We start from the raw sequence: 27,500 nt of genomic DNA, 5'->3' as shown, positions 1-27,500 counted from the left end.
TGGGGGAAACTGGGTGGCGAGCCTGACTGGTAGGCATCGACGTAAGCGTAGCCCATGATGGATTCCGGGGAGCTGGTATACGGGTCTGGGTACTCGGACTTGATGGTGCGTGTGCCTTGGAAGTGTCCATAGGCCGTTTGATAGCCCTGCAAGCTACCTGCATGCGGCGGCATTGCCATGCTGACGGGTGAAGTGACGAACGGGCTGCGGTCATAGTCTGTGGGGGGTAAGGCGGTGGCATGATGGTGGTGGTGGTGATGGTGGTGACTAGTGTGGTGGCCTGTGTGGTGGCTCAGTGGAAGGCCCTTGGAGGCAGCTGAGTGGATGTTGTGGATGGCTGATGAGATGGTGAGGTCGGTGGGCACAGCCTGCATCACCTGGGTCATGGCCTCGATTTTCAGTCCGTTAGCCCGAATCAGCGCTTTCTTCTGTTGCTTTAGGGCCCGGTCACGTTTGTACATCGGGCCAAACTTGTTGCGTCCTCCACGCATGCGATCAGCTCGCACAGCTGAAAGGACAGAGTGATACAGAAGAGGGAACGCCATTAGGGCCATCTACATTTTAGATTCAGGAGTTCAATAGGATTACTCACAGAAATGAAGGGAAAATAGTATACAACTCATTTATTTACGATCAGAACTGTAGGGATTAACCCAGTGGTTCTTAACCTTGTTGGAGGTACCGAACCCCGTTAGTTTCAAATGCACATTCACCGAACCCTTCTTAGTGAAAAATAAAATGTTTTTTTTTTTTCAAATTCAAGTGTTTTTGGTAGCACTTTAGTATGGAGAACATATTCTAAGTAACAAAGACTTAATTTAGAGGTTTTTGGACACTAGGGGAACATATTCTAACTATCAAAGACTTAATTTGGAGTTATTTGGTTAGGGTCAGAGGGTTAGGGTTATAATGAGGCCATGCCGAATAAGGCATTAATAAGTACTTAATAATGACTAGTTAAGAGCCAATATGTTACTAATTTGCATGTTAAAAAGCAACTAATTAATGGTGAATATGTCCCCCATACTAAAGTGTTACCATGTTTTTTTCACTGGTGCACAAAATGAACCGTGTATGAACATCACCTTGTTCAAAGAACAAAACCGACACTAAACTCACACTAGACTGCATAAACTCACAACAAATTTCACACCTGCAAATCAGTCAACTGTTGCCTTATCAGTAATACGCCGAGAGGGAGAAATTTTTATTGAGACGATGAATCGGGTGTGTTTTGACCTCTGCCGAACCCCTGAGGCCAACTCACCGAATCCCTAGGGTTCGATCGAACCCAGGTTAAGAACCACTGGATTAACCTCTTTGAGTCCAAGGCATCAAGGTTTTGTGTTTGGGTAGGACACACAGACCCTTGTGTTTCTGGAGTCCCATTCAATTTTCTTGTGTACGAACACATGGACAGTGGAATACAAGTGAATCCAACAATTGGAATTTGTAGGGCAAAGGTTTTCCTGCAGCGATTATACTCGACATTGTTGACTCTTAAAAGCGCACAGGTCTAACAGATAGTGAAGTTACTTATTGACCAAAGACATCAACCTACTGTGCTCGTGGTTTACAAATAAAACAAAATCCAGAAACATGAAGTTATCTCGTCAACAACATCCGACTAATTAACGACGTGTAAAATATTCAAAAACTGGCCTATACATATGGATTAATCCCCATGCACCGCTGCCCTGACGCAATATCCTGTGGCGAGGATCACACCGCGTGTGCAGGTTGGTATTTCTAATGAAGGAGATGGTTACACAGTGGACTGCTACGGGGTCCATGTGTGATCTGGCAGACTGCCGCCATGGCGAAGCTGCTCTGCTGTCTCCCAGTTGGGGGGTGTCGGAGTTAATTATTCATACCTAATCACCCTTCAGTCTGACCACCGTGCAATGAGCAAACAGACATCTGGGACTTCAACAGAAAACCTCACTACAATACTGAAGTCATCTGTCATTTTTCTGTAGCATTCCAAGGTCTTGCCCTCTCTTTTAGATGTTGATTTCTGGGATACCGTGGTGACTTGGCCGGGGGTCGACTGCGGTTCATAATGTCTTAATAGACGAGTAAAAGAACACTTGAGGACTACTGAAGAGAGGGTGTGGAGGACTGGAAAGGCTGCCCCCCTTCCTCCTTGACATACACTCCAAAAGCTGCCTTGGGAGTGATTTTAATGACCTCCGCTAGAAAAGTGTCTGTCACTGATTGGAGCGAGCGGGGAGCTGAGGCACACACCCACATGCTGACACCCTCAGCGCAACACACTCGTCTTGATCACACACAGAGACGGGAGCATGGATCCTGACACCTCAAAGAGTTTGTAAAGCATACAGCACAGAGTGAATAACGCGTACTGACACAATGAACTTGTACTACTATAACTAAATAATTGATACAAATCAGGCCTTGTGACGAATGAATCCATTTAATCATCAGCCTCGGTCGTAGGGCCATTTAAGGTATTAATGATTCGGCCACAACTAATGAGCCAAGAAACCCATAGCTGGTCTTACTGGGAGACAAATGAGCCTAAGAAAGCCTTCCTGGAGCCACCCATCATGACAATAAAGATTATGGGTGTTGCTTATATGGTCACAAGTACCTGCATGCATACACATCAAATCTATGTTATGATCCACTGCCCGGATCATATTCTGTTTGCGTTTTCGGGTTCAGTGTGTGGTCTGTTAGTCTTGGACTCCTTTTGTTCCGGTTTATGCACCTGAGTTTGTTATCATGGTTACTTATTATTTTCACCTGTTTTGTCATCACTGTCATTATTTAAGCCTACCTTTGCCAGTCAGTCGGGCTGGCTTCTTTCTGTCATGTGTGGGGCGCATTATGATGCGGGTTTTGTTCTCCCAAGATGCAATAGATCGGATCCAGACTTTACTAGCAGGTAACAACATGATTTAATAGAACAATAACACAAAACTGGTACAAAACCGAAAATAAAACCGACTGGAAGAGGTGCCGAGCGCACCGGAAGCTAAGGCTAGCACTTAGCACAGACTATGACAACTGGCAGGGACTAGGAGATGAGGAAAAACTTACGTGGCAGTCGTGGGATGCAAATACAAAGAAGCCAGGCCGGCCGACTGGCAAAGGTAGGCTTAAATAATGACAGTGATGTCAGGAACGCAACCGGCAGGTGAAAATGATAAGTAACCATGGTAACAAACTCAGGTGCATGCACCGGAACAAAAGGAATCCAAGACTAACAGAAAACACACGTGACCCGAAAACCCAAACAGAATATGATCCGGGCAGCGGATCATAACAATCTAGGCCTGTTAAAGTTACGCGATTAACGGTTGCCCATCATGTGTGACCGAGAACAGAGCAGAAATGGACAAAGACAAATCCAGACTGGCAAGCCCCAAAGCCGTCTGATTTTACTGCCCCTGCGAGTCGAGTCATCAGCATAACAAGTTGTGTACCATTAGCAACCAGGAGCTAACTCCAAACCCATAACACACGCAGAAAAAGCCCCAAAACCAACAACTACAACCAATCAACTTTTATAGGTAGTGCCACATGGGTAGATAGAACCCAAATTCTGTGGCCGATCAATATCGTGAACTACGAGGGGCCGTGCAAAACATGAAGATGATCAGGCACGCAGGCATTTTCTTTAGTTTTCATTGATTGTTATCTTCTTTTTTCAAAGTTAGACTGTGTCAGAAGTAGTGTTGTAACGATACCAATATCCTGGTACCGGTACTAAATATATTTTGGTACTTTTCGGTACTTTTCTAAATAAAAGGGACCATAAAAAAAATGTACTATTGGCTTTATTTGAACAAAAAATCTTAGGGTACATTAAACATATGTTTCTTATTGCAGTTAAGTTCTTAAATAAGATAGTGAACATACAAAACAACTTGTCTTTTAGTCGTTAGTAAACAAACAAAGGCTCCTAATTAGTCTGCTGACATATGCAGTAACATATTGCCTCATTTATCATTCTATTATTTTGTCAACATTATTAAGGACAAGTGGTAGAAAATTAACTATTAATCTACTTGTTCATTTACTGTTGATATCTGCTTACTTTCTCTTTTATCATGTTCTGTCTACACTTTTGTCTACTACTTTACATAAGTTTTGGATGATACCACAAATTTGGGTATAAACCGATACCAAGTAGTTACATTGGTCATATTCAAAGTCCTCGTGTGTGCGAGGACATAATTCCTGAGTTTATTAACATAATATACATAAAAATAAATAAATAAATAAATAAATTTTGTGATGTCAAAAAATATCGACATAATAATAGTAGTACCGACTAGATACGGGCCTGTACTTGATATCATTACAGTGCATTTTAGGTGTAGATCCACCCATGGCGTTTGTTTAAATTTTGACACCGGTGAGCTACGGTGTGTAGTGAAGCATGTTTAGCTATTCCTCGTCCTGCAGGGATGATACTTGTGAGAAACTTACTTTATTTGTTGCCATGGAGACCAGGATTGGTGATTTAGAAGTAGCTAAAACACTGCCGACGCCGGATGGACGTTAGCCATTAGCTAGTCTTAAAGCACCTCTTCCTGAGGGCCTTTCAGTGTTATAACTGCAAATGCGTCCATTCTCCCTTTTCTGCCTACACACTGTGTCCGCTTGTAAGTACTCTGTGATTGTGTGCTGCCGAACATGCTCCTCTACTCATAAACCAGCAGTGTCACAACGTGACTTTAACGCGGGCATGGGGACGTGCGGGACCAGTACACTTTAGAGGTGGTATCGTACCGAAAATGATTCATTAGTACCGCGGTACTATACTAATACCGGTATACCGTACAACCCTAGTCAGAAGTGGCTAGTATATGTGAGTGTGTGTCTGAAAAAGAGTGTTTATGTCCACTTTGTGGTGAGCTGTGAAAAAAAAGCACAACGTTTAATAGGGCTTGAATCTCCGGGCACCGCACGATTCCATTCGATTCTTGGGGGTAACGATTTGATTCGGAATCGATTCATGTTTCAAAACAATACTTTTTTTTAGTAACATTACGTGCCAGTTCTATAATTAACTACATTCCTCCTTAAAATACAGAAAAAGCTCTAGTAAATGTTTATATTACTTTAAAGAAAACGGGTTTTGATTAATACAATTCTCCCCAAACATTTAATAAAGTCAAATACAAATAAGAAGAGATGTCCGATAATGGCTTTTTTTGCCGATATCCGATATTCCGATACTGTCCAACTCTTAATTACCGATTCCGATATCAACCGATACCGATATATATAGTCGTGGAATTAACACATTATTATGCCTTATTTTATTGTGAATCCCCCGCCGGATTAAACAATGTAACAAGGTTTTCCAAAATAAATCAACTCAAGTTTTGGAAAAAAAATGCCAACATGGCACTGCCATATCTATTATTGAAGTCACAAAGTGCATTATTTTTTTTAACACGCCTCAAAACCGCAGCTTGGAATTTGGGACATGCTCTCCCTGAGAGAGCATGAGGAGGTCGAGGTGGAGGGGTTGGGGGGCTGTTTATTGTAACGTCTGGAAGAGCTAGTGCTGCAAGGGGTTCTGGCTATTTGTTCTGTTGTGTTTATGTTGTGTTACGGTGCGGATGTTCTCCCAAAATGTGTTTGTCATTCTTGTTTGATGTGGGTTCACAGTGTGGCGCATATTTGTAACAGTGTTAAAGTTGTTTGTACGGCCACCTTCAGTGTGACCTGTGTGGTTTTTGACCAAGTATGCCTCACATTCACTTGTGTGTGGGAAAAAACGTAGATATTGTGAGATTGAGCCGGCATGCAAAGGCAATACCTTTTAAGGCAGGGGTGCCCACACTTTTTCGGCAGGCGAGCTACTTTTCAATTGACCAACTCGAGGGGATCTACCTCATTTATATATATCATTTATATTTATTCATTTATGAAAGAGACATTTTTGTAAACAAGTTAAATGTGTTTAATGATAATACAAGCATGTGTAACACATATAGATGTCTTTCTTTCACGAAGACAAGAATATAAGTTGGTTTATTACCTGATTCTGATGACTTGCATTGATTGGAATCAGACAGTAATGATGATAACGCCCACATTTTCAAATGGAGGAGAAAAAAAGTTGTCCTTTCTGTACAATACCACATGAAAGTGGTTGGTTTTTGGCATCTAATTCATCCAGCTTCCATACACTTTACAAGAAAAACATTGCCGGCAAATTCCGTAGCTTGCTTGATTGACATTCACGGCACCCGAGGGTCTTGTGAGATGACGCTGGCTGCTGCCAGTTCATTATTATGAAAAAATGACAGAGAGGAAGGCGAGAAACACTTTTTATTTCAACAGACTTTCGCGCCGTCCCTTCCGTCAAAACTCTAAAGGCCGACTGCACATTTCCTATCTTCACAATAAAAGCCCTGCTTCATGCTGCCTGCGCTAACAAAATAAGAGTCTCGGAAAGCTGGCGTGCACAAGTGATGTGCACGCCAGCTTTCTGAGGGATCGCTTGTGCGCGCCAGTTTTCCGAGACTCTGTATTTAGTTAGCGCAGGCAGCATGAAGCAGGGCTTTTATTGTGAGGATAGGAAATGTGCAGTCGGCCTTTAGAGTTTTGACGGAAGGTACGGCGCGAGAGTCTGTTGAAATAAAAAGTGTTTCTCGCCTTCCTCTCGGTCATTTTGAATAATAATGATCTTGCAGCAGCCAGCATCATCTCACAAGACCCTCCGGTACCCTGAATGTCATTTAAGTGACGTCTTGGTGAAGATTGATGATCCCTAATTTTTAGGTCTATTTTTTTTAAAAGCCTGGCTGGAGATCGACTGACACACCCCCCGCGGTTGACTGGTAGCTCGCGATCGACGTAATGGGTACCCCTGTTTTAAGGTTTATTGGCGCTTAGTACTTCACCCTACGTCCGTGTACCACTCCGTACAGCGGCGTTTTAAAAAGTCATACATTTTACTTTTTGAAGCAGATACCGTTAATTCCCGATAATACATTTTAAAGCATTTATCGGCCGATGCAGTCCAATATTATCGGATATCTCTGCACATAAGGCAACAGGAGAAGTATCGAACACTTCTCTTTTCTAAAGTGAATCTGTACAGCAGATATGGGCATCTTTATTAACAATATGATTTTCCTGAGTGCCTGGACAACATAAAAAAAAAAAAAAAAGGACAAAATCGGTTGAGATTTTTTTAAAAATTACAAATAAGAATCTAGATCAATTCGGATTTATTTTTTTTGACTCCCCTAATATTTAATAAACATTTGCATGAAACAAATAGTCAAGTCCCATGTTGACATTATTAGATAGATAGTACTTTATTGATTACTTCAGGAGAGTTCTTTCAGGAAAATTAAAAAACAGTTATAATAGAAAATACCCTATTTCCTTGAATTGCCGCTGGGGCGCTAATTAATTTAAAACATCTTCTCACTCCTGCGCTTACCAAAGGCATGCGGTAAAAGTAAGCATGCGCTCATTATTTTAAAACCTCTTCTCACTCCGCCACTTACCAAAGGTACGCAGTAAAAATGTGAGTGTGATGTAAGCTTGGACCTTAAATCCTACTGAATAGCTCTTAATCTGCTTCCCTTTATGCGATTTCAAATTACCGGTATTGAAATCAGCCTCCTCCATTTTGAAAATGATGACAGGGGAAGTGTCACTCGTGACGTCACGAGTTTGACCAGGCGGTAATACTAAGCATGCGCTAATTATTTTGGGAAGCGAGCAGTAATTCGAGGCAGGCGCATACTATATTCCCTGCGGCAATTTAAGGAAATACGGTAAATAATAATAAAATGTTATAATAAAAAAAATATTAAAATTGTCTAAAGGTTGATAATCACCGATTAATGACAAAAATTGCGATTAAATTTGTGTTAACTACAGACACAATACGATTAATCGCTGTTATATATGTTTTAGTAGTAAATGTAAACATACTACATTTGCAGGCATTGCAGGGAGTACAGTATGTCCCAAAAAATGTGCATGTCAGTCAATAGACAAACCGACCAAATCTACTGTTTATTATACTTAAAGTAGCATCCAATACCTTCCACACACATTGTCCCTAAACACACCAACATGCAAACACACGCGAACGCAGCCCTCCTCTGATTTATGGTAGTTTAATATACAGGAATATTAAGTGCACGCAGGTGAGGATCCCTGTCGCTCGCCAGCATATTAATGGTTCCAACGGAGCCTCGCTGACACCCTGTTTGTCATATCGGGGGCCCCAGCCCCTGCCCCGGTTGCGCCCTATCCCGTGTGCACACATGAATACCTATGATACCTATGCATAAGTAATGGGACAGCTGCCTGGCTGATGGGAGACGAATCAAAGCGAGAAAGATGCAGAAAGGCAAGAGATTAAAAAAAAAAAAAGGTCAAAGGAAAGATGGCAAATTTCATCGGAATATATTCTGTAAGCGATATTACTAATCCAGATGTACTTTATGGCCTTGCATGTGGTTTGAATGCGATAAAAATTATACTTTATTAAGTTTCACCTACGCAATCCAGATCCAATTCAAAAGCAGGGATTCTGTCATCGCAAATTAAATAAATCTGCTCTTTTTTTTTTTTATTGACACGGTTAGGTACCCATTAATTTAACAACACGCAGGTGTTTGGCTTCCATATTCAGCCCGCAGCCTTGCTGCATCTTTATGGTGATCGCAAAGTGGAGGAGACATTAGGCGGGTCAGTGAAGCGTATAATCTAAGTAACTTCTAGAATATCCCACCGGTGTGGGGAATACTCGGATGTTGCGCGCTTCATCAACTTCATTGTTAATGGTTTGAGACCTAGGCGGCTTTTTTTTTTTTTGTTTTTTTTTGTTTTCGCCAATGAGCAAACTCTGGCAGAGGTGCAACATTGCATGACAAGAATGCGACTATTGTTGTATTCTTTAAATATTGTACATTTTATTCTATTTATGATATGAGCAACAATGGCTGCGAGAGTCCTATAGTTATTAAAGTTAAAGTACACCCTTAGGTGTGATGAAATGACCCTCTGCATTTGACCCATCCCCTTGTTCAACCCCCTGGGAGGTGAGGGGAGCAGTGAGCAGCAGCGGTGGCCGCGCTCGGGAATCATTTTGGTGATTTAACCCCGAGTTCCGACCCTTGATGCTGAGTGCCAAGCAGGCAGGTAAAGGGTCCCATTTTTATAGTCTTTGGTATGACTCGGCCGGGGTTTGAACTCACGACCTACCGATCTCAGGGCGGACACTCTAACACTAATTGATCTGGGGATTACTTTTCTCCCACTTTAAAAGCATTTTTGTTATGTACGCGAGGGGCGGAAGGAGACGAAACCCCGAATAAGCTCAGGTTGTTGGATGAATCCTTCATCATTCTAGAAGGGCGAGAAAAAGAGGGTATCCGTGGGCAGAGAGAGGCGTCGGAGTACGTGTCCAGAGCTAGGGTTGAGGATCGAGAAAGGCAGTCCAAAACCACGGGGGAAACAACTGGTATGACTCGGGAAAGAAGGTACACCAAGGGTAAACAAAGTACCCGCATGGATCCTTGGGTCCACTGGTCCTCTATACCAGTGGTTCTCAAATGGGGGTACGCGTACCCCTGGGGGTACTTGAAGGTATGCCAAGGGGTACGTGAGATTTTTCAAAAACATTCTAAAAATAGCAACAATTAAAAAATCCTTTATAAATATATTTATTGAATATTACTTCAACAAAATATGAAATTAAGTTCATAAACTGTGAACATAAATGCAACAATGCAATATTCAGTGTTGACAGCTAGATTTTTTGTGAACATGTTCCATAAATATTGATGTTAAAGATTTCTTTTTTTGTGAAGAAATGTTTAGAATTAAGTTCATGAATCCAGATGGATCTCTATTACAATCCCCAAAGAAGGCACTTTAAGTTGATGATTACTTCTATGTGTAGAAATCTGTATTTATAATTTATTCACTTGTTTATTTTTCAACAAGATTTTAGTTATTTTTATATCTTTTTTTCCAAATAGTTCAAGAAAGACCACTAAAAATTAGCAATATTTTGCACTGTTATACAATTGAATAAATCAGAAACTGATGACATAGTGCTGTATTTTACTTCTTTATCTCTTTTTTTTAAACCAAAAAAGCTTTGCTCTGATTAGGGGATACCTGAATTTAAAATATGTTCATGGGGGGTACACCACTGAAAAAAGGTTGAAAACCACTGCTCTATACAGCTCCCTCTCATCAGGACCAGGTGCGCTGATTGCTGATCGCCCACAGCCTTGCCGGCATGTGGGCGTGACTCGGCCGCGGGCGCGTTCTAAAGGTGCGGCAATCAGAGCCCAAAGATGAGGGCGCATTGAATAGCGCCCTGGCCGTGACAATTTTTAAAAATAATTCACCAATTTTTAGCGACCCGTTGAAATTTTGAAAAAATAATAACCTTTTACCAAATTAACATATCGTCACAAAAATCCCAGAAGACGTACATAAACTTATCAAGTAGCTATATTTCAAAACAAACCGGAAGCCGGCCAGCTTGGTTTCAGTCGGCCATTTTCAGGCCAACACACCGAGGTCGTACTTCAAAGAACTCCTCTTCCGGATGAGCCATGGTTTAAATGATAGATACTAGAAAAAGGGGCAATGATAAATTGCGGAGGAATTTTGCCTACGCCAAAAAACGTGGGCGTGGCACCAAAAGTTGATTTGATACTTGACTGCAAGACTTTAACAATGTCGAAATTGGCTCCATCAACTCAGATCTTGATTATAATTAGTACAAATGATGATTAGGATGACAGCCTGAAGCGAAATCTGCTTCTCGCCATCAACCATCAAACCTTTTTTATCATTACTGCACTTATAATAATTAGATCCCCTACAAAACGACCGAGTTTTGTTGTAGTTGAAGTGCGAATCATTGTCACACACATTCACTAGGTGTGGTGAAATTTGTCCTCTGCATTTAACCCATCCCCTTGTTCACCCCCTGGGAGGTGAGGGGAGCAGTGAGCAGCAGCGGTGCCGCGCCCGGAGAATCATTTTTGGTGATTTAACCCCCAATTCCAACCCCTGATGCTGAGAGCCAAGCAGGGATGTAACGGGTCTCATTTTTATACTCTTTGGTAAGACTCAGCCGGGGTTTGAACTCACAACTTACTGATCTCAGGGCGGACACTCTAACTACGAGGCCACTGAGTAGATTTAATGGTGGGTCGGGCATCGGTGAGGTCCAAGGGGGGGTCGAGGGGCCTCTCATCACTGCTCGCAGATTTAATTGTGTGAATGCTCCAAAGCATTCACACATGGTTTCCTGCACCAACATTCATCAATTTATTCTTATTTAACTTATTATTAGTTTCCAGATTTTGGCGCGTTCTACCTTCCACATTTTTCGCCCGATTCAAACCATCTCAACTTCAAACTGGTCACCCTAATCGGGAATCCCTTGACAAATTTAAAAAAATCCCCAGATTTCCCAGAATTCCTGGTTTTCCAGGACATTTTTCCTATTCAAAATTAATTAACCATTTTTCAAACTTCCACCATTTCCACATTTTTCAACCGATTCAAACCATCCTACCTCCAACACATTCCACCATTCTGGACATTCAAACTACCCTTTTTCCAAGTTCAAAAAAATTCCAAGTTTTTCCAGAATTCCTGCTTTTCCACAGCCTTATTTCCACCCGTTTTTCTGCCGACCACATTTTTCAACCCACTTCAACCGTAACTTAATTGAATGTAAAAAAAATGTATGTTGAGCATATAAGCTTTTTTGGTTCTGCCTGTTTCAGTCGTGTTATTCATTTTTGTATCGTGATCCATGTTTGTGTATGTTTTTGTTAGACTGAAAATAAACTGAACTGAACTGAACCGTTCCACCGTCATAACATTCCTCTTAATTAGGACAAAAAACAAAGTTTTGTTTTTTTAACAGGAAAAATTCCCAGTTTTCCCGAAATTCCTGAATGTTTTGGAAATTCCCATTGAAATCAATGGAACCTTCTTCAAAGTTCCACAACCCCCACATTCTTCATCTGATTCAAACGATTCCAACTACAAAATATTCAGCCTGTTTGGGAATTGTGTGCTCAATTCTAAAAATAATTCCAGGATTTCAGTTCAACTTCATCATTGGAGCATTCCCACGCAGTTCCTTCAGGGATTGCCTGATCTAGTTTTAGATGAGTTTTGCACTACCAGGGATTCCGAGGACAGCAAGTAAGAGTTTAAATTACAGGGAACTGTGTTTCAAACTGACAATAAAACGATGAATTGAATAGATATTGCTTCAAGCTGCAGTATCATACCATGACACAAACCATGAACCCATCTCTCGTTTCTTTCAGCAATACTGTACACATCCTTTGGTGGATTCTCTCGCCCGTGGCCGTCTCCTTTGGCCTTTTCGTGAATACGTGCATTAACTCGGGAGATTAGTGTGTGTGCACGCGTCTGTGAGAGAATAGGTTTTACTATAGAGTAGTGCTTTGGTGCAGTGTTTTTCAAACTTTTTTGAGTCAAGGCACATTTTTTTCATTGAAAAAACCAGCAGAAATCAATGAAAAATTGAACTCGATATTGACAGTAAAAAGTCGTCGTCGCAATTGTTGGATATGAATTTCAAACCATAACCAACCATGCATCAACTATACTTGTCTCAAAGTACTGTCATGACCTGTCATCACGCCGTGACTTATTTTGAGTTTTTTGGTGTTTTCCTTTGTGTAGTGTCTTGCGCTCCTATTTTTTTGTTTTGTTGGTATTTTCCTGTTGCAGTTTCATGTCTTCCTTTGAGCGCCATTCCCGGCACCGGCTTTGTTTTAGCAATCAAAACTATTCCAGTTGTTGCTATCCTTCTTTTTGGGGACATTGTTGTCATGTCCTGTACGGATGTACTTTGTGGACGGCATCTCTGCTCCTTACGCTGTAAGTCTTTGCTGTCGTCCAGCATTCTGTTTTTCTTTACTTTGTAGCCAGTTCAGTTGTAGTTTCGTTCTGCATAGCCATCCCAAAGCTCCAATACCTTTTTTTCACCTTTTGTTTATTTTTTTGGTTACGCTGTAGGTCTTTGCTGTCGTCCAGCATTCTGTTTTTCTTTACTTCCTAGCCAGTTCAGTTGTAGTTTCGTTCTGCATAGCCATCCCAAAGCTTCAATACCTTTTTTTTCACCTTTTGTTTATTTTTTTGGTTTAGGCTGTCACGTGGTCGGGTCGGGGTTTGTTCTCCCGGAATGCAGAACGGATGGCTCCGGACGACAGCGTGAAATAGGAGATGATAATTTAATCATAATAAAACCAAAAGACAGAAATAAACCAAGGAAAAATGTGCCGATCGCACGGGAAGATAAGATAACAGCTTAGCACAGGATCAGGATCACAAATCATGAACAAGAATAAACCAACGTGATACAAACCCTGTTTCCATATGAGTTGGGAAATTGTGTTAGATGTATATATAAACGGAATACAATGATTTGCAAATCATTTTCAACCCACATTCAGTTGAATGCACTACAAAGACAAGATATTTGATGTTCAAACTCATAAACTTTTTTTTTTGTTGCAAATAATAATTTACTTAGAATTTCATGGCTACAACACGTGCCGAAGTAGTTGAGAAAGGGCATGTTCACCACTGTGGTACATCACCTTTTCTTTTAACAACACTCAATAAACGTTAGGGAACTGAGGAAACTAATTGTTGAATCTTTGAAAGTGGAATTCTTTCCCATTCTTGTTTTATGTAGAGCTTTAGTCGTTCAACAGTCCGTGATTTCCGCTGTTGTATTTTACACTTCATAATGCGCCACACATTTTCAATGGGAGACATGTCTGGACTGCAGGCGGGCCAGGAAAGTACCCACGCTCTTTTACTACAAAGCCGCGCTGTTGTAACACGTGGCTTGGCATTGTCTTGCTGAAATAAGCAGGGGCGTCCACGATAACGTTGCTTGGATGGCAACATATGTTGTTCCGAAACCTTTATGGACCATTCAGCATTAATGGTGCCTTCACAGATGTGTAAGTTACCAATGCCTTGGGCACTAATATACCCCCATACATTCTCAAATACTGGCTTTTGAACTTTGCGCCTAGAACAACCCGGATGGTTATTTTCCTCTTTGTTCCGGAGGACACCACGTCCACAGTTTGCAAATATAATTTGAAATGTGGACTCGTCAGACCACAGAACACTTTTCCACTTTGCATCAGTCCATCTTAGATGAGCTCGGGCCTTGCGAAGCCAGCGGCCTTCTTTGGTGTTGTTGATACATGGGTTTTACTTTGCATAGCAGAGTTTTAACTTGCACTTACAGATGTAGCAACTAATTGTAGTTACTGACAGTGGTTTTATGAAGTGTTCCTGAGCCCATGTGGTGATATCCTTTACACACTGATGTCTGTTTTTGATGCTGTACCGCCTGAGGGATCAACGGTCCGTAATATCCTCGCTTACGTACAGTGATTTATCCAGATTCTCTGAACCTTTTGATGATTTTACGGGCCACAGATGGTAAAATCTCTAAGTTCCTCGCAACAGCACGTTAAAAAATGTTGTTCTAAAACTGGTCGACTATGTGCTTACAAATTGGTGACCCTTGCCCCATCCCTGTTTGTGAATAATTTAGCATTTAATGGAAGCTGCTTTTATACCCAATCATGGCACCCACCTGTTTCCAATTAGCCTGCACACTTGTGGGATGTTCCAAATAAGTGTTTGATGAGAATTTGTCAACTTTATATGTATTTATTGCCACCTTTCCCAACTTCTTTGTCACATGTTGCTGGCATCAAATTCTAAAGTTAATGATTATTTGCAAAAAAAAAATGTTAATCAGTTTGAACATCAAATATATTGTCTTTGTAGCATATTCAACTGAATATGGGTTGAAAAGGATGTGCAAATCATTGTATTCTGTTTATATTTACATCCAACACAATTTCCAAACTCATATAGAAACGGGGTTTATAGTTGCATACCGCTAACAATGAAGCCACACTGACTGTGGCGAGCAACATGAATAGATAGCTCTTTGATTAGTGCTCAACAGCAGGTGAACGTGCCGAGCACTAATCAGAGGCAGGTGAAACCAATTAACACCCAGGGTAACCAAAACAAACACCCAAACTTCACAAAACAGGAACTGAGGAGCTCCAAAACTAACAGAACATAACTAAACAAAACATGTTCCGGATCACGGATCATGACATAGGCATTAGATACCTTTTTTTTACCTGCACACTGCCTACCACTTCATATTGCGATCACGACAAACCATGTTTTTTGACGTCTAAAAAGCCTGCTGCCACCTACTGATATGGAAGAGAATAACACGGTCACTCTGCCGAGCTCTGGACAGCACAGACACTCAACAACGGCACATTAGTCGCGGTTTACAAAAAATATTGTATACCCAGATAGCTGGGATTACATCATCTCCCACGGCACACCAGACGGTATCTCTGTGTGCCGTGGCACAGCGGTTGAAAAACACCGCTTTAGTGGCTACGGCTTCGAGCTCTTGACACGGCACTGCGGGGCCCATCGTGCCCCCGAGCTGAAAGCTGCCACCAAAGCAGGCAAAGCAAACACGGCCTGCTGGAAAAATGACAGGCTGGGACTATATGCCCCACGGCCATTCACAATTAAGACCGATTAATTACACTTCTCAAGACAGGTAGAAGAAAATAAAAAAAAAAGCCTTTGGGAGGATTTTAGTTAAGCACATTTTTTTTCAACTCTCCTAGCTCCCACTTAAGATTATAAATTGCTATAACCAAATGAATAACACATCACCGACACTTAGAGAATTACAATTGTCTGTTAAATAATTCAAATATTGTTACTGCAGTTGTTGCAGAATCCAGGTGAACCCGTGGAATCAGGTATTAGTGAGTAAAACAAAACAATGAGCGTTTTTCTATATGATCTTTGAACAGGAGGATTATTTCTTGTCCTGTCATCCTCTCACTATTTTACATACAGTGGGGTAACAAAGTATTTAGTCAGCCACCGATTGTGCAAGTTCTCCCACTTAAAATGATGACTGAGGTCTGTAATTTTCATCATAGGTACACTTCAACTGTGAGAGACAGAATGTGGGAAAAAAATCCAGGAATTCACTTTGAAGGAATTTTAAAGAATTTATTTGTAAATTATGGTGGAAAATACGTATTTGGTCGACCATTCAAGGCTATCACTGATGGAAGGAGGTTTTGGCTCAAAATCTCACGATACATGGCCCCATTCATTCTTTCCTTAACACGGATCAATCGTCCTTTCCCCTTAGCAGAAAAACATCCCCAAAGCATGATGTTTCCACCCCCATGCTTCACAGTAGGTATGGTGTTCTTGGGATGCAATTCAGTATTCTTCTTCCTCCAAACACGACGAGTTGAGTTTATACCCAAAAGTTCTATTTTGGTTTCATCTGACCACATGACATTCTCCCAATCCTCTGCTGTATCATCCATGTATCCATTTTGGTATAAACTCAACTCGTCGTGTTTGGAGGAAGAAGAATACTGAGTTGCATCCCAAGAACACCACACCTACTGTGAAGCATGGGGGTGAAAACATCATGCTTTGGGGCTGTTTTTTTGGCTAAGGGGACAGGACGATTGATCCGTGTTAAGGAAAGAATGAATGAGATTTTGAGCCAAAACCTCCTTCCATCAGTGAGAGCGTTGAACGGTTGACCAAATACTTATTTTCCACCATAATTTACAAATAAATTATTTAAAATTCCTACAATGTGAATTCCTGGATTTGTTTTTCACATTCTGTCTCTCACAGTTGAAGAGTACCTATGATGAAAATTACAGACCTCTGTCATCATTTTAAGTGGGAGAACTTGCAGAATCGGTGGCTGACTAAATACTTTTTTGCCCCACTGTACATTGAATTATTTAAATTATTTACAATCATCAAGTCACAGCAGTTCAGACGAGGCCCCAAGCAGTGTGGGTGGGGAGCGTCTCCACAAAGTGTTTCCAGAGCCTGAAATGTGGGTGTCAGGGCCAAACGTGGAAGGAGATTTTCACATCAAAGTTGCAAAGGTTAGTGATATATCACATATATCAGATTGTAGGTGTTTTTTGTTTTGTACCCTTCGTGTTCATGTTTCTGTTTGTTGCATTTTTGTTGTGTTTTGCTTGATTGTAAAACATGTGGAGGGAGAGGGGTGTGATGTTCATATGTTGATAATATTCAAATCCCACATTCTTTATTTTCATGTACATTCTGGGTGTCTCATTCAGTAAAAATGTTTTCAAAATTCCATCCCGTTTTTTAAGGCGGTCTGTCATAACGTTTTAGCTTTCAAATAGACTTTATTGTGAGGTTTTGTATTAGAACACCATACCTACTGTGAAGCATGGGGGTGGAAGCATCATGCTTTGGGGCTGTTTTTCTGGTAAGGGGATAGGACGATTGATCCGTGTTAAGGAAAGAATGAATGAGATTTTGAGCCAAAACCTCCTTCCATCAGTAAGAGCTTTGAATGGTTGACCAAATATTTATTTTCCACCATAATTTACAAATAAATTATTTAAAATTCCTACAATGTGAATTCCTGGATTTTTTTTTTCACATTCTGTCTCTCACAGTTGAAGTGTACCTATGATGAAAATTACAGACCTCTGTCATCATTTTAAGTGGGAGAACTTGCACAATCGGTGGCTGACTAAATACTTTTTTGCCCCACTGTAGCTGCGTTGAGCTGGCTTCTGAGCCGCGTTCAAATCAAACAAAGAGGCGTACAACTGGCCAGCCAAAAGTATCATCATTACCATTCTTGCCTTCATGCCAAGTTTTGTATTTTTTTATTCCCTGTCTGGCAGGGTTTAAGTGCATCGCAGCTACCAGATACCCCCAAACTCCCCCTGACCCCCCATATCCCATACTAATAAGCATTGCTAGTTTTCAACACAGCGGTAGAAAGAAGGCTTTTATTTCACATGTTAACACAAATTTCTCCAGTGGTTCATGCGTGTACATTTTTTCGGTGGGTAATTTTATTGTCTAAGGAGCTATTTAACTTTCTAATGCCTTTTTGTGGATATGTCCATTTGGAATTAAGCTCTTCGCTTTTTTTAAATGATTATGGAAGAATATGTCTCATGCCAAAAGCATGAATGAACTCTACTTGAGCAGCGTTCAACTTGGATTTAATGGAAAATGACAAAGTTGTCATTTTGAAAGAATGTCGCCAAAAAGTTTATAAAACACCTTAAAAAAAAATACTCCATGCAATATTTATTTCCCCCCCACTGTTCAGCATTGGTAATTGCAAACAGGCAACATAACTTGAAAAAAATATGATGCTCAGCAAAGAATGCCGGCGTCCGCTTTTTCACTTCTGCAGATGTGCACGACTTTTAGATGACTTTTTTTTTTTATGGAGTGGTGGCTCATAAAAGCCCCATAATAAGCAAAGTGAAGTACATAAATGTATTTGTACTGTAAATGGATTACTGGCGGGACAACGTGAAAGCGGCTTGGCCCGCCAAGTGTGCGTTAATGCCGCTCCCTGGCCACGGCATTAGGTACACCTGCAGAATGTGACAATAATTGTCGTTTTTAAAAGACGTACTAGTTTGCTTTCATTGTATTACTGTGGCTTTAGAAATAGCTTTGATGAAGTGGAGTTTTACACCATGGGTGTCAAACTCTGGCCCACGGGCCAAATTTCCCTCCCGATTTTCCCAGGAGACTCCCGAAGTTCAGTGTCCCTCCCGAATTTCATCCCGGGCAACAATATTGGGGGTGGGCCTTAAAGGCACTGCCTTTGGCGTTCTCTACAACCTGTTGCCACGTCCGCTTTTCTTCCATACAAACAGCGTGCCAGCCCAGTCACATAATATATGCGGCTTATACACACACACACAAGTGAATGCAAGGCATACTTGGTCAACAGCCATACAGGTCACACTGAGGGTGGCCGTATAAACAACGTTAACGCTGTGACAAATATGCGCCACACTGTGAACCCACACCAAACAAGAATGACACATTTTGGGAGAACACCCGCACTGTAACACAACATAAACACAACAGAACAACCCCTTGCAGCACTAACTCTTACGGGACGCTACAATATACACCCCCCGCTATCACCAAACCCCGTCCACATCAACCCCGCCGTCGAAAAGAGGCATTCCATTTTTATTTAAATTTTATTTGATATGCAATTGATATTTTTTAATTATTATTATTATTTGAAACTCGATTTTGCATGTCACTATAAATGTATATACTGTAAGCCCTGCTTGTTCAAGATTCAATGCAAAACTTGTTTGGGTCCCTATTAAAAGGTTAATTTGTTCAACCTCGGCCCGCTGCTTTGTTCGGTTTTAAATTTTGGCCATCTCTGTATTTGAGTTCGACATCCCTGTTTTACACCAATACAGTAACTCTGAAATAAACATATTGTTACTATGGACGGGTACATTTTAACTGATACTAGTAACAAAACAGTAGTTTTAAAATGGTGTTGGTGTCCGAACCAATACTTAAAAAACTGAATATGCCTTTTTATTCTTATGGACTTTCATGCCATTCAAGTTAAACAGACTCGAAATGTATCTACTTCAATAATATAAATGGAATGAAAAATAAGTGATTAATTAAACAGATAGGAAATGAAATCCAAAACAAATTGGTATAGTTTTTGCAGCAAAACCACCAGCAATAAAGAAAATAGAAAATATGCCAAAAAAATACAGACTTGTTTTTGTTGTCGTTTGATGCTCAGAATTCCAGGGTTCGTGAATGCACTTTGCTACCATTGTCACTGTCAAGGACGTGTTGCAGGTGGCCTAGTCCGTGTTCATTTGGCACCAAACTGAGGCATCAATAGCTACTTTTTTTTTCTTCTTTACGTCGGCACCGGGGCCATCATGGAACTATATTTGGCCTTTTGTAAAGTTTGAAGATGTTTTTAATCTATAAAATACTTGAAAAAATACATCATAAATGCATATCATTGCCTATATCTGTGGAGCGTTCAAGGACCCCTTGCTTAATGGTAAAATCAAAGGCGTATATATATATATATATATATATATATATATATATATATATATATATATATATATACCTTCCTTAAATTGCCGCAGGGTATATAGTATGCGCCTGCCTTAAATTACTGCCAAGTCAATCTCACTTCGCAAAATAATTAGCGCATGCTTAGTATTACCGCCTGGTCAAACTCATGACGTCACGAGTGACACTTCCCCTGTCGTCATTTTCAAAATGGAGGAGGCTGATTTCAATACCGGTAATTTGAAATCGCATAAAGGGAAGAAGATTAAAAGCTATTCAGTAGGATTTAAGGTCCAAGCTTACATCACACTCAAATTTTTACTGCATGCCTTTGGTAAGGGCCGGAGTGAGAAGAGGTTTTAAATTAATTAGCGCCCAGGCTGCAATTCAAGGAAATACGGTATATATATATATATATATATATATATATATATATATATATATATATATATATATATATATATATATATATATATGTATATATGTATATATATATATATATATATATATATATATATACATATATATATATATATATATATATATATATATATGTATATATATATATATATATATATATATGTATATATATATATGTATATATGTTTTTCTTATTTTTTTTTTAAACAGAGGGATTCTTAATAGGATATGCACTAATAACATTATGATCATAACAATAATGTATTATTATAATTTGTATATTCCACTAATATCTCTTTACACATACTTTACTCAAATTTTTACTGCATGCCTTTGGTAAGTGCCGGAGTGAGAAGAGGTTTTAAATTAATTAGCGCCCAGGCGGCAATTCAGGGAAATACGGTTTATATATATATATATATATATATATATATATATATATATATATATATATATATATATATATATATATATATATATATATATATATATATATATATATATATATATATATATATATGTATATATATATATATATATATATATATATATATATATGTATATATTTTTTTCTTATTTTTTTTTAAACAGAGGGATTCTTAATAGGATATGCACTAATAACATTATAATCATAACAATAATGTATTATTATAATTTGTATATTCCACTAATATCTCTTTACACATACTTTTCTCAAATTTTTACTGCATGCCTTTGGTAAGTGCCGGAGTGAGAAGAGGTTTTAAATTAATTAGCCCCGAGGCGGCAATTCAAGGAAATATATATATATATATTTTTTTTTTTCTTTTTTTTTTTTTTAACAGAGGGATTCTTAATAGGATATGCACTAATAACATTATGATCATAACAATAATGTATTATTATAATTTGTATATTCCACTAATATCTCTTTACACTTTGAAGTAAAATATTTATAATCATTTTTAAGTGATCAACGACAGCTTATATGATTATTCAAATTAATTTTGTGACCACTTTATATTGAATTTCCTAGGACTTTTTTTCGAGGGGGAAAAAAATTATATATTTTTACAATTACTTAGATGGGTTTATCTAGATATGTTAATCCTATTTTTAAAAAGGCAAAAACATCATTCATATTTTACATGTGTTTTAAAAAGCTGGTTTAAACCCAAACCATGCAATCATTAGTTTGTTTTAGTGCAGGCAAAAATAATAAGCGCCATGTTGGATTTACAGGTGAGATGGGGTGGAGGGGTCATGAATAGCAACTTTTTCTCATTACATTACATGTGTTTTACCGATGTTTCTTTGTTTGATTTTATTTCGACGATACAACTCAAGCTGCAGCCTCCGAATGGCCCCCGGTCCCCACTTATTTAGGGGCCACAACCACATTCACGGCCATTTAACATTGTTTATGTTTTCAGTAACTAGCGACATTAGGAGCCCTTGGTTGGTTCAATTCAATCATTCAAACCCCATAATATGAAAACAAAATCTTGTGAAGGGCCACAACAAGACTCTTAGAAGACACACACACAGACATCAAGATAGAAGCATGTGCATAAAGCTAAACACACTAGTAAAAAAAATGCAGTTTCAAGACACCCTGGCAGCTGAAATGTTCTAAATGTGAGTGCGGTGCTTTTACCTTCCAGCTTCATGCCGACATTGAGGCACTTTTGAAAGCGGCAGTACGGGCAGCGCTTCCTCTGGGTCTTGTCAATCTGGCAACTCTGGTTCTCTATACATGTGTAGCGCTTGTTGTTCTGGACCGTGCGCTTGAAGAAGCCCTGCGGAGGGAACCAATTAACATGTCAACCCGCTTGACCCCGGCCATTTGATGGTAATGCACCCATTCACACACACACACACACACACACACACTGGCTGAATGTAACACACAGCTAATTCACACAGTTAATAAAAGCATATATATATATATATATATATATATATATATATATATATATATATATATATATATATATATATAATATAGGGTGTCCGTGCCTATGTTCCATGGGAAGTCATCTTTTCAACTTTCCATTTGATCCTAAATTCCCCCAAAATAACAGTATTTCCATAATTCCCAGATCCCGAATTACATATATTCACGGCCTTAATTACCGTCAGAAGGGGTGGGGGAAAAAATCAAGCCGAGGAAGGAGGGAATCAAGTATTCTCGATCCATAACCTTTAAAAAATGAAATTGCCGGCACAAATTTAATTGACAGTCTGCGTAAAAAAAAATTTAAAAGTGGAGAGAGTGCTACAAAAAGGCATTGGGTAACACTTTAGTATGGGGAACATATTCACCATTAATTAGTTGCTTATTAACATGCAAATTAGTAACATATTGGCTCTTAATTAGTCATTATTAAGTAATTATTAATGCCTTATTCTGCATGGCCTTATTATACAACCAGTAAGCCATTAACTAAGAGTATTCCCTCAATAACCTCAGAATTATTGCTTATTAGTAACCCTCACCTTAACATTTTCAAGATAATATTACTCATGTCACCTTATGAAAAGTAACTTACTTCACCAAGTATTATTTATTTATCTTCATTGTGATTACTTATGGAGTATATTGTGAATAAATTGAGAGCAGGAAGTAGAACAAAAGTTTTAGCAACTGCTATGTAAAGGAAAAAGGGGTCTGATTAAATAAAATTGCTTCTACCTACTCCTTTTCGAACACATTGAATAGAGAAACCAGACAATTGTGATGCATCGAGTTGTATGCATGCATGTTCCAAATAAACTCAAACTCCAACCTTAACCTTTATATGTTCCCCTATTGTCCAAATGACTCTAAATTATGTCTTTTTTACTTTAATAAGCAACTAATTAATAGTGAATATGTTCCCCATACTGAAGTGTTAATGAAAATTGTAAAAAAAAAAAAAAAAGCATTTCAGTAAATATCCTCATTGAAAGGGAAAATTAGATTTCAAATTGTATTCAAGAGCAGTGGTTGGGTTTTACTTTGAAAAATATGAACAAACTTGAACTCGATTTGCCGGTGTTGATTCTGTGCCATGATCTTGACCTTTTGACCCCCCTCCTCTCACTTGAACCCCACCCGCCCCCCTTTTCTAAGTTGTCATCGTGAACGGAGTGCTGCCGTGTCCACTTTGCGACGAACAAGAAGAGGGACGGGGCGGATTAAGCTGACGACAAATAAAATAAATATAATACAATAACATAAAAGCCCGGCTGCAAGCTACAGCCCGGCGGCTTTATCGAGCGAATCCACGGGGCGGGCTTGCAGGTAAATATCAATAGTATTAATGTTTCAACAAGGGTAGGCAAGCGTTTCATAGAAAATATCTGCTCCCCGGCATGCATGCGGACTGAACAAGCTGCGAGGGCTGAGAAGCTGCACAGATGCCACTGACGTCTCCCTCCAAGCAAGTGCTTATAGCATCTCAAGGTTACAATACGGAATCCAATCTATAACATCTGCTTTGAATAATGACCACATAGGCAAGAAATGTGTGCCACTGCATCAATACTCTGCTTTTTTACTCCGGCTTGTATTATTAACACAGCGATATTCGCCATGGTTAAAAGTATAAGAAGGGAGGCGATAGGACAAATAACGCTGCCTCGTTATTACATTTTGTATGGGAAGCCTTTCACCATTCAGACTCATGCTAATGAAGTTGTGATGAAAGTTGTGCACACACACCAGGGAGGGAAATAATGCATACACAAGCTTGATTAAAGAGTAGGTCTTCATGCATAATGCAACTATTTATTAGAATTAGAATCAGTTTTATTGGCTAACCCTTGTTCAATGCACACAATAGACATTAACGCTTAACTCAAAATATAAACAAGTACTTAAGCAACTAATATGTGCAAGGCTAATAAATAATAGTGCAGCGAATGGAGAAAAAGCAAAAAGGACGGCGACGTGACCATGAATTTGCAACATTGATATTATACTGAGTCGGAATGTTTGCATATTGGCTCTCACTTGATTTGATTACTTTGCGTGTCATAATAAACAAGAAAATTTACATTTTTTATAAAACAACTCCCCGAATTTAAAGCAACGACACATTTTGATAAGTACAGAGGACAGAACCATGTAAATGCAAGTCTATATGTGGTTTTATTCTATGGACACACACACAGGGGTCACATATAGGCAGCAATTATACACACACACACAACAGGGAGGGAAATAATGCATACACAAGCTTGATTAAAGAGTAGGTCTTCGTGCATAATGCAACTATTTATTAGAATTAGAATCAGTTTTATTGGTTAATGCTTGTTCAATGTTCACAATAAACATTAAGGCTTAACTCAAAATACAAAGAAGTACTTAAGCAACTAATATGTGCAAGGCTAATAAATAATAGTGCAGCGAATGGAGCAAAAGCAAAAAAGATGGTGACGAGCAACGCTGATATTATACTGAGTTGGAAAGTTTGCATATTGGCTCTCACTTGATTTGATTACTTTACGTGCCATAATAAACAAGAAAATGTAGATTTAAACAAAAAAAACTCCCCGAATTTAAAACAACAACACACTTTAGTAACTAGACAGGACAAAACTACATGTAAATGCACATCTCTATATGGTTTTATTCTATGGACACACACACAGGGGTCACATATATGCAACAATTATACACACACAAACACAACAGGGAGGGAAATAATGCATACACAAGCTTGATTAAACGGTATAGGTCTTCATGCATGATGCAACTATTTTTTAGAATTAGAATCAGTTTTATTGGCTAACCGTTGTTCAATGTACACAATAAACATTAAGGCTTAACTCAAAATACAAACAAGTACTTAAGCAACTAATATGTGCAAGGCTAATAAATAATAGTGCAGTGAATGGAAAAAAAAAGCAAAAAAGACGGCGACGTGACCATGAATTAGAAACGTTGATATTATACTGAGTCAGAACGTTTGAATATTGGCTCTCACTTGATTTGATTACTTTGCGTGTTATTATAAACAAGAAAATTGTGATCTTTTATCAAAAAACTCCACAAATTTAAAGCAACGACACATTTTGATAAGTACACAGGACAGAACCATGCAAATTCAAGTCTATATGGTTTTATTCTATAGACACACACACACAGGGGTCACAACACACACACATTCACACACCAGGGATGGAAATAATGCATACACAAGCTTGATTAAACAGTAAGTATTCATGCATGATGCAACTATTTATTAGAATTAGAATCAGTTTTATTGGCTAACCCTTGTTCAATGTACACAATAAACATTAAGGCTCAACTCAAAATATAAACAAGTACTTAAGCAACTAATATGTGCAAGGCTAATAAATAATAGTGCAGCAAATGGAGAAAAAGATAAAAAAGACGGAGACGTGACCATGAGTTAGCAACATTGATATTATACTGAGTCGGAAAGTTTGCATATTGGCTCTCACTTGATTTCATTACTTTGCGTGTCTTAATAAACAAGAAAATTTTGATTTTTTATCAAAAAACTCCCAGAATTTAAAGCAACAACACACTTTAGTAAGTACGCAGGACAAAACCATGTAAATGCACATCCCTATATGGTTTTATTCTATGGACACACACACAGGGGTCACATATATGCAATAATTATACACACACACACAACAGGGAGGGAAATAATGCATACACAAGCTTGATTAAACGGTATAGGTCTTCATGCATAATGCAACTATTTTTTAGAATTAGAATCAGTTTTATTGGCTAACCCTTGTTCAATGTACACAATAGACATTAACGCTTAACTAAAAATATAAACAAGTACTTAAGCAACTAATATGTGCAAGGCTAATAAATAATAGTGCAGCGAATGGAGAAAAAGCAAAAAAGACGGCGACGTGACCATGAATTAGCAACATTGATATTATACTGAGTCGGAAAGTTTGCATATTGACTCTCACTTGATTTGATTGATTGATTGATTGATACTTTTATTAGTAGATTGCACAGTTCAGTACATATTCCGTACAATTGACCACTAGATGGTAACACCAGACTAAGTTTTTCAACTTGTTTAAGTCGGGGTCCACTTTAATCAATTTATGGTAAATGATTACTTTGCGTGTCATAATAAAAAAGAAAATTTTGATTTTTTTTTTAACAAAAAACTCCCCGAATTTAAAGCAACGACACACTTTAGTAAGTACGCAGGACAAAACCATGCAAATGCGCATCTTTATATGGTTTTATTCTATGGACACACACACAGGGGTCACTTATATGCAACAATTATACACACACAACAGGGAGGGAAATAATGCATACACAAGCTTGATTAAACGGTAGGTCTTCATGCATGATGCAACTATTTATTAGAATTAGTCAGTTTTATTGGATAACCCTTGTTCAATGTACACAATAGACATTAAGGCTTAACTAAAAATACAAACAAGTACTTAAGCAACTAATATGTGCAAGGATAATAAATAATAGTGCAGCGAATGGAGCAAAACCAAAAAAAAAATGACGACGTGACCATGAATTAGCAACGCTGATATTATACTGAGTCGGAAAGTTTGCATATTGCCTCTCACTTGATTTGATTACTTTGCGTGTCTTAATAAACAAGAAAATTGTGATCTTTTATCAAAAAACTCCACGAATTTAAACCAACGACACATTTTGATAAGTACACATGACAGAACCATGCAAATTCAAGTCTATATGTGGTTTTATTCTATGGACACACACACACATTCACACACCAGGGATGGAAATAATGCATACACAAGCTAGATTAAACAGTAAGTATTCATGCATGATGCAACGATTTAATCAAATTAGAATCAGTTTTATTGGCTAACCCTTGTTCAATGTACACAATAAACATTAAGGCTTAACTCAAAATATAAACAAGTACTTAAGCAACTAATATGTGCAAGGCTAATAAATAATAGTGCAGCAAATGGAGAAAAAGCAAAAAAGATGACGACATGACCATGAGTTAGCAACACTGATATTATACTGAGTTGGAAAGTTTGCATATTGGCTTACGTGTCTTAATAAATAAGAAAATCAAAAAAAC

At 38.8% G+C, this 27,500-nt stretch overlaps 1 protein-coding gene across 1 annotated transcript in view; it reads right to left on the bottom strand.

Annotated features, from left to right (window-relative positions):
• The window catches only part of nr5a2 (nuclear receptor subfamily 5, group A, member 2), a 182,191-nt gene that overhangs the window by 151,464 nt on the left and 3,227 nt on the right, over nucleotides 1-27,500 (bottom strand). The window contains exons 3-4 of the mRNA XM_061883318.1: nucleotides 22,088-22,229; nucleotides 1-508 (exon numbers count right to left, since the gene is read on the bottom strand). The exon at nucleotides 1-508 is cut by the window's left edge and continues 202 nt beyond it. Coding sequence (XP_061739302.1) covers nucleotides 1-508; nucleotides 22,088-22,229 — 650 coding nt within the window. The remainder of the gene's footprint in view (nucleotides 509-22,087; nucleotides 22,230-27,500) is intronic.

This window comes from Nerophis ophidion, linkage group LG22 (genome assembly GCF_033978795.1).
Source record: "Nerophis ophidion isolate RoL-2023_Sa linkage group LG22, RoL_Noph_v1.0, whole genome shotgun sequence".
Taxonomy (NCBI): Eukaryota; Metazoa; Chordata; class Actinopteri; order Syngnathiformes; family Syngnathidae; genus Nerophis; species Nerophis ophidion.
Note: the sequence above shows the minus strand (reverse complement) of the source record. Positions and strands in the feature narration are given on the sequence as shown.